The sequence below is a fragment of the Lepidothrix coronata genome, unplaced genomic scaffold, assembly GCF_001604755.1.
Source record: "Lepidothrix coronata isolate B3197 unplaced genomic scaffold, Lepidothrix_coronata-1.0 Scaffold209, whole genome shotgun sequence".
NCBI lineage: Eukaryota > Metazoa > Chordata > Aves > Passeriformes > Pipridae > Lepidothrix > Lepidothrix coronata.
In genome coordinates, this window is record NW_016690389.1 from 1,354,597 (window position 1) to 1,373,222 (window position 18,626).

An 18,626-nucleotide genomic window follows, 5' to 3' on the forward strand; every position below is an offset into this window, starting at 1 on the left:
ACCTTTCCTGGCCTGCTGAACAGAGATTTTAATGTGAATCATGATATAAATTTTACAGTGTATTTTTATATTAATTTTGAAAAAATGTCCAAAAGTCTCTACGGCTGCTTTCACATCCAATTTTAGTGGGTTCAGGCCTGATGACAAATTGTTTGTATCATTTGTATATATGATCTTGTAGTTATTATTCTATAAATATGCAGATCCAAAACCTATAAGTATTAGGAAGATATAATTTATTTTAAGTGGCAAGATTGGACATACTATTCCTGCTAGCTAATTTGATTTAAAAATTTAATAGTGATTTTAAAACTGTGAAGGGGAAGTAGAGATATTAAAGAAAATAATTTACCTTTTTTTGTATAGAATTTTAAACAACAAGCTTGCTTATATCTCCCTTTGGTACAGAAGCAAGTAATGACTTCAGATTTTATGCTAGAGAATATGGGATTTTTTTTCCCCAAAAAAGATAGCATTCCAAAACCTGTTAAACAGAAGGGTTTTTATGGTGCAGCACCAGATGATGCAGTACCAGTAGTACAGCTGACTTCATACAACTGAGGAACAGTCTGCAAATATCAAATTAAAAAAATCAAATGAGGATGTTTAGCAAATAAAAGGATCTCTGAAGCTGCAAGTCTGCCATCTGCTGTTCAGGGGGCTTGAGCCAGTCTGAACTGCTCAGAGCTTTGCTAGTTTTTATTACTATTAATGCTGTTATGCTTCTGAACATTATTGTGTGTAAGTGCATGTGATAATCATGTGAAAAGCTGTTAGAATTTTGTCACCATAATCAAGGCAAAACCTGTGGTAATGATATCTACATTCTTTCTAACCTGGATAGCAGGATCACTACAGACCCACTGCTAGTTTTTCCAAAGAGTTCTGTTACTGATCATCAGTCTTTCCCTTTGATCATTCTTAACGTCCCTTTCTGACTAAAAATAACTTGTGAGAAAACGTGATTTCCATCATGATGGCTCACCATCAGACATCTAAAGTAGCCTCTGTTCTCAGTGGGCTGTGCAAACAGCACTTTCATTTTTAGTTCAGTAAACACTGCTTTGGTGATTTTGGAAAAACAAAGATAATCTCAGAAGGAATATCTGAGTCCTTCATAAAATAGTCAAGCTTTTATGTGTCCACTTTTCACTGAAATGCAGCATTTCAACATAACCATAAGAAATTGGAGTATTTAAGTGCAAGGTTATTTCAGATGGGGAGAAAGCTATTATTAGAACATTCAATAATTTATTTTTGTACTAAAAAATCAAGTTAAAAATTTAAAAGTTTAAGGAGAGGTAAGAGGAGGGGGAATATTGAGAGAAATTGCAATATATAGAAGTTATAGTGTTAAAAATCGTATTTTGTCTGAGAAGTACATCTGATTTTTTCATTGCTTCCTAATGAAATCGGTGAGTGATACCAAAATGCTATGCTTAACATTTTCTCTGAATGGAAAAAATTTTGCAATGCACTTTTCCTCGTTCAATTCTGTTGAGCTGAATAAGCAGCGACGGGGTTTTTCCTAATCTATTTACAGCTTGTATGTAATAACTATGGCAACATCTGGCTGATCCCTTTGCCATAAACTGAAGCGTGTGAGCAGCTTTTGGTCTAAGAGTATCCCTTAGCTAGAGTAAAGGTTGATTGATGTTAGAAATATGCAGAAAGAATAAATCTGAAGCAAAAGTGTCAAATAGATATTCAGAATTATGTTTTCAAATTTTTCTGATACAGAATTGAAGCTATACCATTTATTATTTAACTTTTTAAAATAAATTTTCGTTTATTTTAAAATTATGTTCTTAGTGTTAAGTCCTGTTGTTTGTTTTTGAAATAAAATGACATTTTGTTTAGATTTTTTCTAACAAACTGTTTTAAAAAGTATTTCATTATGGTTTCCCAGTTTAATGCATAAGTGAGGTTTGTATTGTTTACATTTTCAGACTTGTAAGACTGGTGACACAGGTCTGTGCACCTGCTGGAGCCAGCTCAGGCCTGGATGCTTGCTGATCCCCTTCAGTTGATATTTCTAGATACGGAGTAGCATTTGGGTGTAGAAGCTTTGGCCTCTGAACTCTCCAACCTTCACAGTCAAATTATTTTTTACACTCATTGTATGCTCTTGCAGCAGAAATGACTGCTGCTGCTTCTCCTGCTTTTCCTCTCTGTTGATTTTTGTTGTTGTTGTTGCTGATGCAGTTTGTCACCAGTTGTTTCTTCCTTTTCACCTGTTTCTCCCCTTGTGTTAAATCTGGTGGCTCCCACACCATGTCTTTCATAGCTGTGTGATGGGAATGTACAGTAGGGAGATATATCAACAGTGTATTAAGTGTGCATAAATCTTTGGAGCTGAAACCTTGTTCTAACCTGCAGTGAGGAAACTCTGCTTCTGGCTTTTGTTTTCCTTTAAAACCTTGTAAATTTGGGTAGATCTTCACACATGTGACCAAAGGGACATACTTAAGATGAAAGTCTAAATCAGATTTAAACTTCCTACACTAAAACTAAGGGTTACCATACTTTTTCGTGTTAAAAATCTCTGAAAAAAAGCATTGCCTAGCCTTTTGAAACTATGGGCTTCTCACTGCTCTTTAATGGAAATGGCTGATCTGTTTGACAGGCATTTTCTTCCACCGATCCTGCACCTCTCTGCCCTCCTTGCGAGGACATCAGGCTTGAGCATATGTTTATTATGAAACATTTCATCCCAGTCAGTGGCAATCTGGTCAAGTTATGTGTATTAGATAGTTGGTGCTACAGATCAGTTGTACTAGTCTCATTTTCTAAGAAATCAGTTGAGATTGTAAACTGGGTGAAATCCAGAGACATCTCCCAAATGCTGCTTAATCTGTTTATTTGCAGGCTTGTATTTTAACATAAATTTCTCCCCATTTTTTTTTTTCTGGTAGAGCAATTACATGGTGTTCATGGCAGAATTGTTCTGGTGGTTTGAAGTGGTGAAGCCATCATTTGTACAACCTCGTGTTGTTGTGCACCCCCAAGGTAATTCTGTTATTTATTGGCCTTAATATGCATGTTTTGAAATGTATGTGTGCAGATTGCCATTGTGTTCATAGATGCAGTGAATATTTTTGTTAACAGGATTTGGCAGTGTACAACCCCCTTAAAGAAGGAGCAGAGTACTCTTACTTCATTGTTAATCTTCATCTCATCTCATAAATCGTAATTAGATTTTGTTGTCTGTTACCAAAAACTCGTTTAAATTGTTGTGGTATAATCACTTGCAAATTTTCCTGGCCTAAACAAGCCTAGAATCCATTTATGCCCATGCGAGGATTACAAACATAATGAGGAACCAAGAACAGAATTTAGCCTGAAGATCTTGTATTGCTGAGAAGATACCAAAAGAAAGGAACACAAGTCTGGGAACAGTGAATAGACAGTTAATTGTAAAATTGCATTTGGTACCTGGGTGCAAGGGCACAGTCTTCCATCAGCAAATTCTCAAATTTTAAAATCCACCTGTCCGGTAGATCTTGAGATCTGTTAATGAATACAAAGTCTCAGTATCTGAACTGTTCATACAAGCAGTGCTGTGATAGGCTCTCTAGGCACTAGGAAGAGATTTTCAATGTGTGGCTTTTATATCTATTTTTCATTTATATTCTTTATAGCACATACAAATCTAATTTAAGTCTTTCAATATTGCTAACTAATTTAAGATGTGCCAAAGACCCCTATTTTCTAGCTGAAAAGTCAGTCTGAGGGTTTGGGGAAAAAATTTTATCAGAAAAATTTCTTTCAGAAGAACAATTTTTTGCTAAAATGGTTTGCTTGCTTTTAATTGTGTGGTTCTTTTTTAGTTTTTCTTTATTAATTCTTCCCTTGTCTTTTCTAGTTTATTTTGTCATTTTCCATTCCCCTAGTTAGTGCCAATATGGGAGCTTTGGAGGAGGTAAAAATGAAAGGAAGTGACTGAGTTTTAATCTAAATAATGTAATCAATGAAAATTCTTTAAATCTTTGAAAATAGTATTTCAGTTTATTCTGGACAGTTTGTCTATTATGCATTTTAACGGAATACTAAATTATAATAACTTGAGCTTTGTTCTTCCTGGCAGCTGAACCTGCAAAGGATGCAGCTTCTGCTCACAGCTTGAACGCTAACAGAAGAAATTATGTGGATGCTCCATCTGGTTCTGACTTTGTAGCCAGGTAATGTCAGAGAATCACTAGTACTGCTTCACAATCTCCTTTCTATTAAAAAATCAAACACAGTTGTTCATTTACTTTTGTTGCCTTTTTGCAATGCTCAGGGATTGAGTCACCAAATGCTATCTGTGGAATTTTGTGGAAGATTCCATACTTCAGGCCCTCGCTGCCCTGTTGCATAGCAGGTTGCTTGTTCCTGTTTGTACAGATCATGTTGGCCACTTGGACAGCCTGCTGCTCTCTTACCAGTTTCCAAAACAACCCCTGCCATTCAGCAGAGGGGTGGCACATGGCCTTGTCCTCTTCAATTTCAAATGGGGCTGCTGACCAAGTCTGGTCTTTTAAGAGTTTTTTTCTGGAATTCACAGCAAATTATAAAGAAAGAAAACTAAGAAAACAGCAAGAAAACCCCTGAGTGATGGTTTTAGTTTGGCTTGATTATTTTACTAAAGTACTATGAATGTCAAATAGGTAAAAAGAAATACTTAGCTATGATGAACTTCCCACCCCCCTGCCTCCTGGTGGAGAGGAGAATGGGAAAGAAAATGTAAATCTCATGAGGTAAAATATGATGTTAATAATCATAATAATTGTAATGAAAATAAGAGAGAGAGGGAAATATAACCCAGGAGAACAAGTGATGCACAGTACAACTGCTCCCCCCTCCACTGACCAGTGCCCAGCCCATCCTCCAGCAGCAATTGGTCCCTCCCGGCCAACTCCCCCAGTTTATACTGAGCAGGACAATCCATGGTTTGGAATATCCCTTTGGCCAGTTAAGGGCAGCTGTCCTGGCCACACTCCCTGCCAGCTTCTTGTGCACCTTCTCACTGGCAGAGCGGGACACTGAGAAGTCCTTGACTGAGAGTAAGCACTGCTGAGCAACAACTGAAACACTGGTGTGTTATCAGCAGTATTCTCCCACTGAATCCAAAACACAGCACTGTGCCAGCTACCAGAAAGAAAATTAACTCTATCCCAGCTGAAACCAGGACAATATGAAACATTATTTTTAGTATTACTGTTACAGATTTGGAAGCAATATAAGAGCATCCTATTTCCCTTGTGTTCTCTAGCCTATCTTACATGTGATGAATTTCTCAGGGGAGACCTAATCCCTTCCTACAACTGTCTGAAGGAGCTTGTAGACAAGTGGGGATTGATGTCTTCTCCCAAGTAACAAGTGATAGGATGAGAGGAAATGGCCTCCACTTGCACTAGGGCAGGTTTAGATTGGATACTAGGAAAAATTTCTTCACCAAAAGAGTTGTCAAACACTGGAACGAGCTGCCCAGGGACGTGGTGGAGTCACAATCCCTGGAGGTGTTTAACAGATGTGTAAATGTGGCACTCAGGGACACAATTTAGTGGTGACCTTGGCAGTACTGGGGTAATGGCTGGACTTTTCCAACCTAAACAATTCTATGATAAGGGCAGAAAATGCACCTTAGGCCTTCTTTTTAATCTTTCTTTTGTCGATGTAAAGAAAGCCTTCCAGTGACCTGATTTGTACATAGTCAATGAGGGGTAGTGCTACAATATATTTATAATTTTGGGGCAAAGATTTACTGACTGTCTGATCTGGTACAGAGGAGAAGGATAAAATTAGCATTTTAATTGAATATTCGACAAGTTATTGATTGCAAACCCAGATAATGCTGTTTAGCCTTTTCTGTTGTTTTTGGATGGGGTTTTTGGAGGAAGGGGTGGGTGTTTGGTTGGGTTTGAGGTTTGTGGAGATTCATTTGAGGTTTAAGATTTCTGAGTGTGCTTTTAGCCTTTAGAAATCTACTCTGACTTTAATAAGGGAGTAATATTTCTTACTACCATTAAATGCTGTGATTCCAAATCTTTTTGCTGTATGTATCTGAAGTGTTTCCCTTGTAGGCAATGAATTTATTTTTGTGTAAACTTAGCCTATAAGCCAGGAGAAAAAGTAACTAGTTTTGAACATCTCTTTTGAAGCAGGGGTTCCCAAAGTGATTCACTGTATCTTTCCTCATAAACCAGTGTACTTCATCCAACTTGATGATAGGTCACTGGATTGTAGGACAAAAGAGGGGCCCAAGAAGTAATTTCAGATGGTAGGAATCAAACACATGGGCTTGCAGGTTCCCTGGCAGAACAGACCTGACTGCAGGATGTTCTGGTCCTGGCCTTCCTTATTGTCCCAGCTGTGTGCTCCTGCCCCCTTGAGTGTTTGAACTGCCATTTCAGTGCACAAAGACAGGAAAAACTAACCCAGTCGGAAAAAGTGAATGTTCTTCTGTCGCCTCAGCTTGTTCAAATGAGTCAGAGCATGGGATGGAGAGCCAGATCCAGCACAGAGGAGGGAGTGGGACTGTGACAGTGAGCAGTTACTATGCCTAAGGTTGCCATGGAATCACAATATTGGTGCCAGAACCAGTCTTTCCTTGAGGAAAAATTAAGTGCATAAATTTTCTTTGTGTTAGCAAATTTGCACAGGCTGCTGGATGAAATTTAGAGAGCATTTCTTTCAAGATAACTTTTTAGAAATTATGATTTTAAAATTTTCACAGAAATCTCAAATGATATGTAAAACAGATACATCATGTAGTGTTGTTGACACAAAAAATCAAGAATTTATGACAACCTATTTTGAATAATAAATAATATGAAAGATGCTTTTATAGATTGTAAACAACATTACTTTTCTTAAACTGATGTGAATATCCTTCTTACAAATATTATGTAGACGCTTCTACATCATACAGCATATATAATATAATAACACTAAACAAATGTTCTGAAAATTACTGATTGAAAAATGTGAATTTGGGAGTGTGCTCTTCAACTCAGTGGACAAAATTCAAAACATGAAAGGATTTAATCCAGCGTAGTTTTGAAGTCTGGCTTCTTTACAAGTGTTTTACCTACAAATCCATGCATCTTTATGTACGTGTCTTTGTTCTGATGCTGAAGAAGCACCTTGATCAAAACATTGAATTATGTTAATCCGATTCTGGATTAACACAGCCAATTACAGACCTTCTCTATGAACCAAAATAAAGTCTCTGTGTAAGTAGAAAGAGAGGAAATCTCTGTAATTACTCTTTAGTAGTGAATATATTTTGTGTATTTATAAAGCCATGTCTATCACAAAATCTTCTTTATCCACTTCTAGTGCATATTGCAGTCCAGACACAAAGCAGAAGTTTCAGACTAAGCAAATGAAAATAGAAACACATGAAAAGTATGTGATGTTGGCTGCAATCACTCAGTTTTGAGGCCAGTAGGAGCTGCCTCATTTTGCTCATGTTTATGTTTGGACTTTTTACTAAAAAAATGTGAACCTTCTAATAAACACATTTGCATGAAACACACTATGAGACAAGTATGTTAATGGACCTCACTTTCTTCCCTGTCACAAAAAATAAATCTGTTTTGGCCCAGGACATGAAGTCTGGTTGCCTTTTCATAATGTGGCTTTTGATGTGTTGTTTCTAAGTTCATATCTCTTGTTTTATAGATTGGAAAGTCCAGCTTACCCACCGTCTCACCAACTGCATACACCCCAGCAGCCTTATTCATCTGTTCCAGGTAACAATTTACAAATGGGTGGAAGAGGCAATGAGACAAGGTGTTGTCCTCAGACTAAATTGCTGTCTTGCATATATTTATTCAAACATTATTTATGCAGAAATTACTGGAGACCTTTACATGAAAGACTAATGAATGAGTTCTGTAATTTATAAAGTGTATAAATGGGAAGTTTGTGTTTGTACCTCATATATTGTCTGTATTTTTTTAATTGAACTTCTGTTTTGGTTGTGTGGAAGATGGCTTACAACAACTATCTGTAGTATATTTTAGTAGTATTTGTAGAATATTGTACTCAATAGCAAATTCTTTGAGGGATGAGGGGTATAATATATATTCAGGATGAAATTGGCTCAGTTCCTCTACTTTTATTTTCAATAATAAACACTTGTTTTTGCCATTGCAGTGTTCCGAGTAGTGAAGCAAACTAATTTGTTAAAGTAACAGAAGGTGATGTTAAAATCATTTTTCACAGCAGTTACATTGCGTCCTATTTTCATTTCACTTAGGAGTCATCAGAAGGTCCACATCAATGTCTTATGTAGATGGGTATGTAGGGACATGGCCCAAAGAAAAAAGGTAAGTCGTCTTTAACTGAGGCAGTTAAAAATTTATTATTTTTTGGTCATGAGTAGTAGTAAAATGTTCCATTGTAATTGGATTTTCACAGTCCTGTAATAAGAATTCTTGTAAGCTACTTGAAAAGTAAAAAAAAAGAGAAAAATGTATCATGGATTAAGAACTTGTAAGGAACAGGAAACAATCTTCAGAAAGAAATCATTTATTTTTTACATTGAAAGAGGTATTTTTCAGATATTTGAATTGTTGGTGTTAAATATGTTCACATTTACTCATCACAATGAACTAAAAGCAGTAAGAATAACATGGCTAATGAACTCAGTAGCATTTAAGATTGTATTATTTTGTGGATACTAAGAACAATCAGGCTGAATGTTTTGTTTTTCAGTTAGACCAGTCATAAACTCTTAATCTGTAGGGTGTAAACTAAAGTTAAAACAGTAAGAGTTGTAGTGGTGTGTAAATTGTCTCTTTTCACAACTTCTTTCTGATCTATGATGGCAGTGCCTATATTGCTAAAATGCCCAAAACTTATTCAAAAGTAATAAAAAGCATTGTCTGACTCTGAAGAAAATGTTATGTGCTATTTTATCGTGCTTTAAATAATTATTGTATTTATATCTATTTATTAAATAGATAAAAATATATGTGAATTTATTATACTTGAAGATAGGCAAAATACAGTACTAACAGTGCCTTTAATACTACCAGCTTAAAATAATTTAAAACCAAATATGAATATTTCATTATTACTATTACTAATAACCATGAGTTGTTCAGTTACATTCTTTATTCTGATCTCTGTTAGGTCATCATTACATGGAGTTTCGTTTGACATTCCTTTTGACAAAGAAAAAAGCATTCCAGTATCTACTCCAAGCAGAGGAATTCCTAGATCTGTGAGTAATGAAGGCCTTGCAGGAAACATCAACCGCATGCCGAAACATTCTAGAAAAAATCTGTCCTTCAAACCAGTAAATGGAGAAGAGGAAAGTCAAGATATTGAAGAAGAAAAGGATATGATAGCTCTTAAAGACACAAAGGCCAATCAGTCTCTTAATGCAAATCAAAGAAATGCCAATGAGAGCAGCCACTACAGGTTTCCAAATGGAGCTCTGCAAAACAGGGCAGTTCTGGATGATTTTGGGAATCAGATCGAGACACCAAGCATTGAAGAGGCTTTGCAGATAATTCACGACACTGAAAAATCTCCCAGACTTCTCCAAACAGACCAAATTACAAATGGGTTCTTTCTTCACAATCGGGAAATGAGCATCTTGAATTCAAACATTAAACCAAATCAGACTACCCCAGATATAATCACAGACACTAAAGGTGCTCTGAGTCCTGTGACTGACACTACAGAAGTAGATACTGGAATACATGTCCCTTCAGAAGATATTCCAGAGACAATGGATGAGGATTCTTCTTTGAGAGATTATACTGTAAGCATGGACTCTGACATGGAAGAACCATCTAAATTTCTCCAGGATTATGACATGCGAGCTGGCAATCACAGAGATCAGTTAAGTCCCTGTCCCAGCTCAGTAAGTACTAAATCACAGGCAGGCAGCAGTGCCTCTTCAAGCTCGGGGGTTAAAATGACCAGCTTTGCAGAGCAGAAATTCAGGAAGTTGAATCACACAGATAGTAAAAGCAGTGGAAGCAGTTCTCAGAAAACCACACCAGAAGGTTCGGAGCTGAACATCCCTCATATGGTTGCTTGGACTCATATTCCCGAGGAGGCATCTGTTCCTCAGGGAAGAGACACTACACAGTTACTGGCTTCTGAAATGGTACAGCTTAGGATGAAGCTAGAGGAAAAGAGGCGAGCCATTGAAGCACAAAAGAAGAAAATGGAAGCTGCATTCACAAAGCAGCGGCAGAAAATGGGAAGAACAGCCTTTCTTAATGTTGTGAAAAAGAAAGGTGATGGAGTATCACCTCTCCGAGAAGAAGCAGCAGGAGCTGAAGATGAAAAGGTATTCACTGACAATAATCGGTTGAAAGAAAAAGAAACTCAAAAATCAGATGACCAAACTAGTAAGACTTCAGAATTAATAAAAGAAAACCCTGAAAATTCTCATAGCAAATGGTTAAAATCTCCTGCTACTTCCGTGGATGCTGAAAAACAGTGGAATTTAGCAAGCCCCTCAGAAGAAAATTTGAATGAAGGAGATCTCTTAGAATATACAAAATCTATAGAAAAACTAAACTCTTCCCTACACTTTCTACAACAAGAAATGCAACGTCTGTCCCTTCAGCAGGAGATGTTGATGCAGATGAGAGAGCAACAGGCTTGGGTTATTTCTCCTCCTCAGCCTTCTCCTCAGAAACAGATTCGGGACTTTAAGTCATCAAGGCAAGTGGGAACTCCATCTGCTGTTGCACCTTTCTCACAGGAATCTCCTCGCTCTACACATCAATCTCCACAGTCTTCCAACAGGAAGAATGCCTCTTTTCACATTAAAATGCAAAGGACTCCTAGGCCAAATGAACTGAAAATAACACCTCTAAATCGTACCTTGACTGCCCCACGCTCTGTGGACAGTCTTCCCCGTCTGAGGAGATTTTCTCCAAGTCAGGTTCCCATTCAGACTAGATCATTTGTTTGCTTCGGAGATGATGGTGAACGTGTAAGTGAACCCCAGTTAAAGGGAAATCTTTTGAAGGAAGCCAAGTCTACAGAAGAGGTAGCAAAAGAAGAAGGACCAAAATTGCCAAAACAGTGTGAACAGAAGGGGGAGGAAAAGGAGATTAAGCCTATTGAATCTAATGTTTCTGAAGTATTATCTCAGCCTATCACAGAAACAGTCTGCCTCACTCCAAATGAAGATCAGCTAAACCAACCGATCTTACCACCTCCAGCTCCCAAAACAGCTAACCTGATTGAAGTTTCCCTATCAGATTTGAAGCCGCCAGAAAAAAGTGAAGCATCTGTTGAGAAATACGAAGGTGAGAGTGATAGAGAACAGTTTGAAGATGACCAGAAAGTGTGCTGTGGATTCTTTTTTAAGGTAAGACAACTAGTGAATGTGTATGTTGGCTATTAGCTTCATGTGAAAAGGAACTTCTTAACTGTGGATGTCAGTGATGACTGAAGTCAAAACAGATGGTTCTGCAACTCTAAATGTACAAGCTTATCTTTTGCACTTGATTAATTTGGCATCATAACAGTGGTAAATATTCTACAATATTGCAGTTCTGAGCATGCCAAAACTTTCCACTCATAATTGTGGAAGAGTGCTTGGAGTTTTTGATGAGAAAGATGCATGCTGAATGTAGATTTATTTTTAACATAATCTTTGGTGACCTTAATTAAACATCTCACATCTCACCCTCATTTCCCCATTGCACCCCAAACTTAACTAAAAGCTTTTGAACTACATAACAGCCTGCATTTTTAAAAATGAGTAATGTTTCTGAATTGCACTTCGGAGAGCCTTTTTTCCTCTGTTGGCTGGCTAACGAAGTATAGTCTTCTGAGTCTCCCTTTTGAAGTTGGTATTTGGGAGCACTCCTCGGTGACTTTTTATTAAAGAGCTAGTTCAGACAGGCTTTTAACTACAATGCCCATTGTAACAGAGTGGTCTAGACACTGAGAGCCATCAAGATTTTGAATTTCCATTTGGAATACCCCAAAATGGGGTATCACGTATCTGAGATGCACCTTGCTTGTCTGGAAGCATTCCTCAGTTCTACCAAAACATCTGACTTGATCAGAATTTACTTCTATATGCTGCATATTTACTGGGGTTTGTGATAAGTTACCATACACCTAGAATCTTTCAAAGCTGAATGCAGAGGTTTATGCCGAATGGGATCTGACTCTAAAATATCTCACTTGGCATGTTTTCTTGTATCAGTGTTGAATTTTCTTTGATTTAGGAAGGAAAAAGTCCATTATGAAAAGTTTGTAGCAGTCTTAGGAAAAATCATTTAAAATAAACTTATTCCAAATACTACAAGAGTATGTTGGGATATTGCAACCCAGTGTTCAGAATTAAGTGTCTAATGATTTGGCAAGATCAAGTTTGCTGAATTCAGAGATGTTAATATTTTTGAGTCCTTTTCTTTCAAATACTGTTGCTAGGATGATCAAAAGGCAGAAAATGATATGGCAATGAAACGAGCAGCGTTGTTGGAGAAGCGTTTGAGGAGGGAAAGAGAGACTTTGCTTCGCAAGCAGCAGCTGGAAGCAGAACTAGAACATAAGAAGGAAGAGACAAGGTAAAACTACATGTCCTGATCCAAATGATCAGTAGTGGTGAACGTAAAAACGTCTGGTTTAGTTAAAAGTGTATCTTGCATGTCAAAACATTGCATCCTAATATCCAAGGTATTTACTGCTAGAGCCAGATGTGCTGGGGAGCCCAGCTGGCCCTGCAAGTCAGCAGGTGGCATCAGTCTATAGCTCAGGCTCAACACATGAGCTGTGCTGGCCTGAGCGCTGCATTTCAGAGCAGGCCCTGCCCCGCTTGGCATTCTGGGGAGAGTGCATCTCTTGGGGCTTCTTTTGCACAAATGCACAGTGCTCACTCAGTCACACCAGTGAAGATGAGAAACGTGGGTTTGAATTTATTAGTAGCAATATCCCAAAAAATTTAAACTGTCTGAAAATTGTAAAAAAAAAAAAGGCAATTGTCTCTTACTGGTGTTTGAGAGCTCTAAAGTTCCAACAATCTGCTGCCTGTATTGTCCTCACTGAAATACGTTGTTTGGAAAGTTCCTACAGGAGAATTTACTTCTTTTTTTTTTTTTTTTTTTTTTTTAAGACGCAAAACAGAAGAGGAACGTCAGAAGAAGGAGGATGAGCGAGCACGGCGAGAATTTATTAAGCAGGAATATATGAGAAGGAAACAACTAAAGCTTATGGAAGACATGGATACTGTCATAAAGCCACGTTCCCTCTCAATCAAACAAAAAAAGCCACGTCCAAAATCTATTCATAGGGATCATATTGAATCACCTAAGACACCAATCAAAGGTCCACCAGGTAACAAATGTTTATTTGGAAAAAGAGTCTGTTCATGCTAAAACACCAGCTTGGTTTTTGGTACTAACAAGCACGTGCCTTCCTGAGTGTCTTGTGCGAAATTGAAGCTGCACGTGACCAAACTGGAAAGCCAAATTTGCCAATAGAAATGGAAAGGTGAATGTCACTTACCTGCTATGCATGCATGCATATATATATATATATATATCAACAAACAAAAAGGTTGGCTCCGTGAGAACCCAGGGGAGACACCCCTGTGTGGTGCAAGTTTCACACACACCCACGTTTTCTTCACTGATCTCTTCTTGCACCTGTAGAGCTAAGAATGAATAAAAGTTGGGAGATAAGAGATTGATAAATAAAGTGGTGATTATAGGGTAGGAGTACTTAAACTCCCACTTAATAAAGACAAAATTAAAAAATTTCTTTCATATTTCATGGGTTTTTTCCTATTTTGCTCACTTACCTACTGCATGTGTAGTTATCAACATAGCAACACTAATCATGTGGAACAATTTTACATTCTTTTAGATACCAAAAAACTGCAGTAATGATTGGAAGAAGTATTGCCACCTTTCAATTAGAAAAAAAGTAACCAGATTGCTCAGTGATCCTTTTTCTTACAGCCTCCTGTAACCTTGTTATTCTCCTGCAGTTTTTCTGGCTGCTTCCCTCCATCTTTCAGGGTAATTTAAAGTATTTCATTAACACCTTCCAAGAATCCATCCCAAGCATTAAATTAAGTGCTTAAGCTCTCTTTCATGAGGACTTATTAACTTTGATTGCATTCCTTGATTTGCATAGTGCCAGTATTCCCACTGGTACTTAGTCTGAGACCATTCCTGGTGGCTGCCAATGGCTGGTTGTCAACAAGTGTTTACATGAAGTACACCACATATGCATGCAGGTATATCATGTATGGGTGTTAGTCTCAGGTGTAAAAGCTCCTACTGATTTTCAAATGCTGGTGTTGGGTCTAATGAACAGACTCTACTACTTGCATAGGTTTATAAGCTTTAACTTTGTTTTTATCCAGGTTCACAGCTTTATCGTGTTTTTTCAGTATCTAGTCTTTCATTGGCATCGCTGAATACAGGGGACAATGAGAGTGTGCAGTCAGGCAAGAGAACACCAAGGTAAAGCTAAAATAACCATTTCATTTCATAAAATTTGATAATCAGCTATGTAAAACAAGCATGAATTTTAAAGAGGTCACATATATACTGTGTACTCTGAGAACAAGTATGTTTTCCTGATTTGAGACATGGAGAGTTTCCACTGTCAGGCATTAGGGAACTGAGCCATGATCATTTGTTTTGCAAATTTTACCAAGTAAACCAGTTGGGCAGGTATAAATGAGGTCAAAACAAAATGCTGTTCACACAGCCTCTTTAATTCACCTGCTTGTATTTAAGTCTCAACTTGTGGATATTTTATTAAACCTGTATGCTACGTGCAGCTACATAGCTTCTTTTCTTTTTTTTAACATAGAAGCTTCTTTTCTGTTTTTTCTTTTTTTTTCCTTTAGCAGTTGTGCAGGAAATTATTGAATGCTCACTAGGACTTCAACCTTTCCCAAATACCAGAATTTATTTCGCATTAAAAATCACCTGAAAACAACAGAAACATTTTAATTAAACATAAAAAACCCTATATTATCATTCAGAGGAAAATTATTATTTCTATGTAACTACTTAATTATATTCAGACAAACACTAATTCTTTTGTATAGAAAAGAACTTGGGAAAAAAGGCAAACTAGAAAAAAGGGATTGATAAGGAATACTACATGTTACAATATCATATGCCATGTTTTCATGGCTGTTGTGCATTACTCATCAGCTCTGGCATGCCTGCTGCTGGTTTCAGTTGACTTTTCAATTAATTACTTTGAAGTCTTGAGAACTGACTTTCCAGTTATTATGTAAGAAACTTCAATAAAATTATCCAAATAGCCTAACATCTCTTGTCATCTCTTAAAACTTATCAGTGTTAATTGAGATGGGGATTTCTTCCAGCTATATTAGGTATTAGAAAAGGCTTGATGTTGCTCATCTACACAGACTTTACAGGAGATGACCTCTATCTATGGAGTTGTAGTTGTACAGTGCTGTACTGTGCTCCTAATGAGCAGTACATCTTCCTCTGGCTTTGGATTTGGTTTAGGGGATTGAGACTTTTAAAACATTATAAAATTCAGTACAAATTGCTAAAAGTAACAGAGTTGAAAGAATTTTCAGTATCTTTCCAGACCCATACTGTCACCTTGTCCTCACATCAGAATTGTCTTTTGATGATACCACTGACAGAATTTCAGTGATACCTTTCAGATCTTCTTCATGCAGGTGCTAATCACAAAAGGTGTAGGATATATTATAAACTGGATTTTCCTCTATTGCTTATTTTACTGAAAATGAGTGTGCACACAAATGCTGATATAATGCCATTTTTATCTTATTCTGTGCCTGTCTTCTCACTTAGAGAGCTAAAAATTTGACTGGCTTTTGCAGTAGCCACAATCAAAAAAGGTTTTAAGTATCTTGTAATAATTTAAGAAAACTTAAGAATCTTGCTTAGACTTCTATATGTAAAACTATTCACATTTGAGTGCATCCTGAAGAATTACAGTACCAGAAGTTACTGCCTGTGAAAACAAAAATCAGAAGGGAAATTGTTTTGCTGTCTTAAATACAGCAGTGCCCACTGCCAGTTGTTACAGTGATCAGTATAAATGAACTAAACTTTTTTTTCATATTCATTTTTCTATCAAGAACTGATTTGTTCACTGCATGAGATAATTGTTTTTCCAGTACCAATATTCAAAGTAACCCGAATTTCCACTTAGTAATTATATTTTCACAACCAAGAATATCTGTTAGGTTTCTGTCCCTCAGATATAGCCCAAAAATTGACTAACATGTATGTCACCTAAATATCAACTTCTTGCATCACTCAAAACACTTTATACTGTATGTGAACTCATTTTTCCTTTGATATTTTCAATAAATATTGTGCATTTAGGTTTATAGTCTGCAATTCAAATCATTGTGTTTTACCTTAATGCAGTTTGCCTTCCTTTTGTATTAGAAGACTTCTCAGGTGAACGCTGTAAATTTTTAATAGACTTTAAAATTAATGTTTAGGTCTGAATCTGTGGAAGGATTTTTATCTCCAAGTCGGTGTGGTAGTCGTAACGGAGAGAAAGATTGGGAAAATGCATCTACAACTTCTTCAGTTGCCTCTGCTACAGAGTACACAGGTCAGTGACAACAATATTCAGAAAAGTACTTGCCTAATAGCGGTTCTGTGTATGAAAAGTTTCCAGTTATCTTGATTTATCTTCCTAAAACTTGATTGAGGACACTTGGATAGAAATGTTACTTTCACCTCCTTTCAAGTAGAGGGTAATAATAAAAGGTTTAAATTATAGATCCAAAACAAAAGTACTGACTCTGCAGCATTTGTGATAAGCAGAATTAACTGCAGGCAGGCTCAGAACACCAAATGGGCTCACATATCACTGTGTGCTTCAGGCAAGAAGAGTTGAAATTTCAGCTCAATTTACAATAGAGTTACAAAATCAAAGACCAAATTGCACTTGGTATTAATATGTTGTTTTTTTCAAATGGTCTTAATACAAGTAGACATATATTTCAGCAATTAAAACAAACATTTCTCCTTCAACCAGATGAATCAAGTCTTTTTACAGCCAGAATAACCTGATAAGTCTCAGGCCCAAACTTTTACCTCTGGTTTTGGGTAAAAGATCTCTGGAATTCCAAAGTGGACAAGCAAGAGTTACTCTAAGCACTGCATCTGCTTCATTGTTATACCACTCACCCTTGAAATCATAGGTGTAGATAAAGAAAAAGAAAGACTTTGCTCTCTCCTGGACAACTGAAAATTTAGTAGGAAAAAGCAAATTGTTTTATTGTCCATAAAAACAGTTCTCCAAGAGAAAATATATCTACCGAGGCTGCCAATAATAATGATTTAATAATGATTTAATAATGAAAGACACATTTGTAAGTAAATTCAGTCACAGCTGAAAGAATGACATTTTACTTGTTTGTGAAATTTGTGGTCTCTGTCCTAATTCTGTATTATTCCTGGATTTGTGGTTTTATGCATGCAAAAAGTCCATACGAAAAGTGCTTCACAGCATTTAAAGTAACTCTTTGTTGGCTTATTGATTAACTTAGCTGATTTGTCATTCCTTTTCCATAGGACCAAAGCTCTTCAAAGAACCCAGTGCTAAATCCAATAAGTACATAATTCAGAATGCACTGGCACATTGCTGCCTGGCTGGAAAAGTAAATGAAGGTCAAAAGAAAAAGATACTGGAGGTAAGGGAATTTTTCCCCTAAAAGCTTAAGCACCTAAGTCAAGCCACAGTCAGGCATTGTGGAGACCCTTAAGTATAAGTGCAAATATTGAAAGGAGCCTTCTGAGGTTATGGCAGCTTTTAGTGAAGGGATTGAGTAACTTCTGTAACTTTTGCTTCTAGTGTAGGCAGAAATGTTCTCCACGGCCTTAGAAACAATAGTTGTCGTGTTGTACATGCAGCACAGGAAGCTGAATTAATTCACAGGTTAATTAATAGTTACTGCTTGTTTTATGTGGGAACTTCAATATGTAGACTTTCATAATTTGCTCACAGAGTTGTTTTCCCTTATTCATACAGATCCTCAGGTTGGGAACTTTAGAACTAAAGCACAGCACTCTTATGAGCAGAAAGAACTGAAATACATCCCTTCTAGGCTCTTCTCAAGTTTCCAAGCAGTAGGGCAAATTCAGGACTTCCTGTTACAGGAAGATGCCTTCCAGTCTTTTCTCTTAGGCTGGTATAAACCTTTATGAAGATGCACAAATATATAAGGGTGAGAACTCAGAGGCCAGTGTGTTTCCATGCAAAAGAAATAACACAGAAGTCTGAGCCTTGAGAGTAATGGGACTGTTCCTTTTACCAGCTGTGACAAATATGACAGATTAAATAGATCAAACCAACACAGATACTTGGAATCCGGACTTAGTTTCTTTTCCGGAATAAATTTCACAGCAGTATTTTTTGACCTTTCTTCTCTTTGTAATTCTTCTTCATTCATGTCTAGATGCTACTTTCTCTGTCTTTCCAGTTACTTTTTGAAAATACCAAGTGAGAAATCAGGATAGCCTCTTTCAGTTCAAGTAACTGGGAGCAAAATGACCCCCAGAAATCCCGAGAAAGAATAGCTGCAAAGATGTCAGTCATGCTTAGCTGTAGGGTGAAGCATCCAGCATTTGATAGAAGCTATACATGTTCAGGGCAAGTGT

General features: G+C 37.0%; 1 protein-coding gene across 4 annotated transcripts in view; it reads left to right on the forward strand.

Annotated features, from left to right (window-relative positions):
* CAMSAP2 (calmodulin regulated spectrin associated protein family member 2) overlaps positions 1-18,626 on the forward strand; it is an 87,869-nt gene that overhangs the window by 65,419 nt on the left and 3,824 nt on the right. For 2 of the 4 annotated variants that reach the window (XM_017832928.1, XM_017832926.1), the window contains 10 exons: positions 2,916-3,009; positions 4,088-4,181; positions 7,669-7,739; positions 8,249-8,318; positions 9,127-11,335; positions 12,412-12,548; positions 13,094-13,314; positions 14,378-14,450; positions 16,457-16,572; positions 17,541-17,659. In XM_017832928.1, the coding sequence (XP_017688417.1) occupies positions 2,916-3,009; positions 4,088-4,181; positions 7,669-7,739; positions 8,249-8,318; positions 9,127-11,335; positions 12,412-12,548; positions 13,094-13,314; positions 14,378-14,450; positions 16,457-16,572; positions 17,541-17,659 (3,204 nt within the window). Of the gene's footprint in view, positions 1-2,915; positions 3,010-4,087; positions 4,182-7,668; positions 7,740-8,248; positions 8,319-9,126; positions 11,336-12,411; positions 12,549-13,093; positions 13,315-14,350; positions 14,451-16,456; positions 16,573-17,540; positions 17,660-18,626 lie in introns of all 4 variants that reach the window. The other 2 variants (XM_017832925.1, XM_017832927.1) reach the window with 1 other exon arrangement.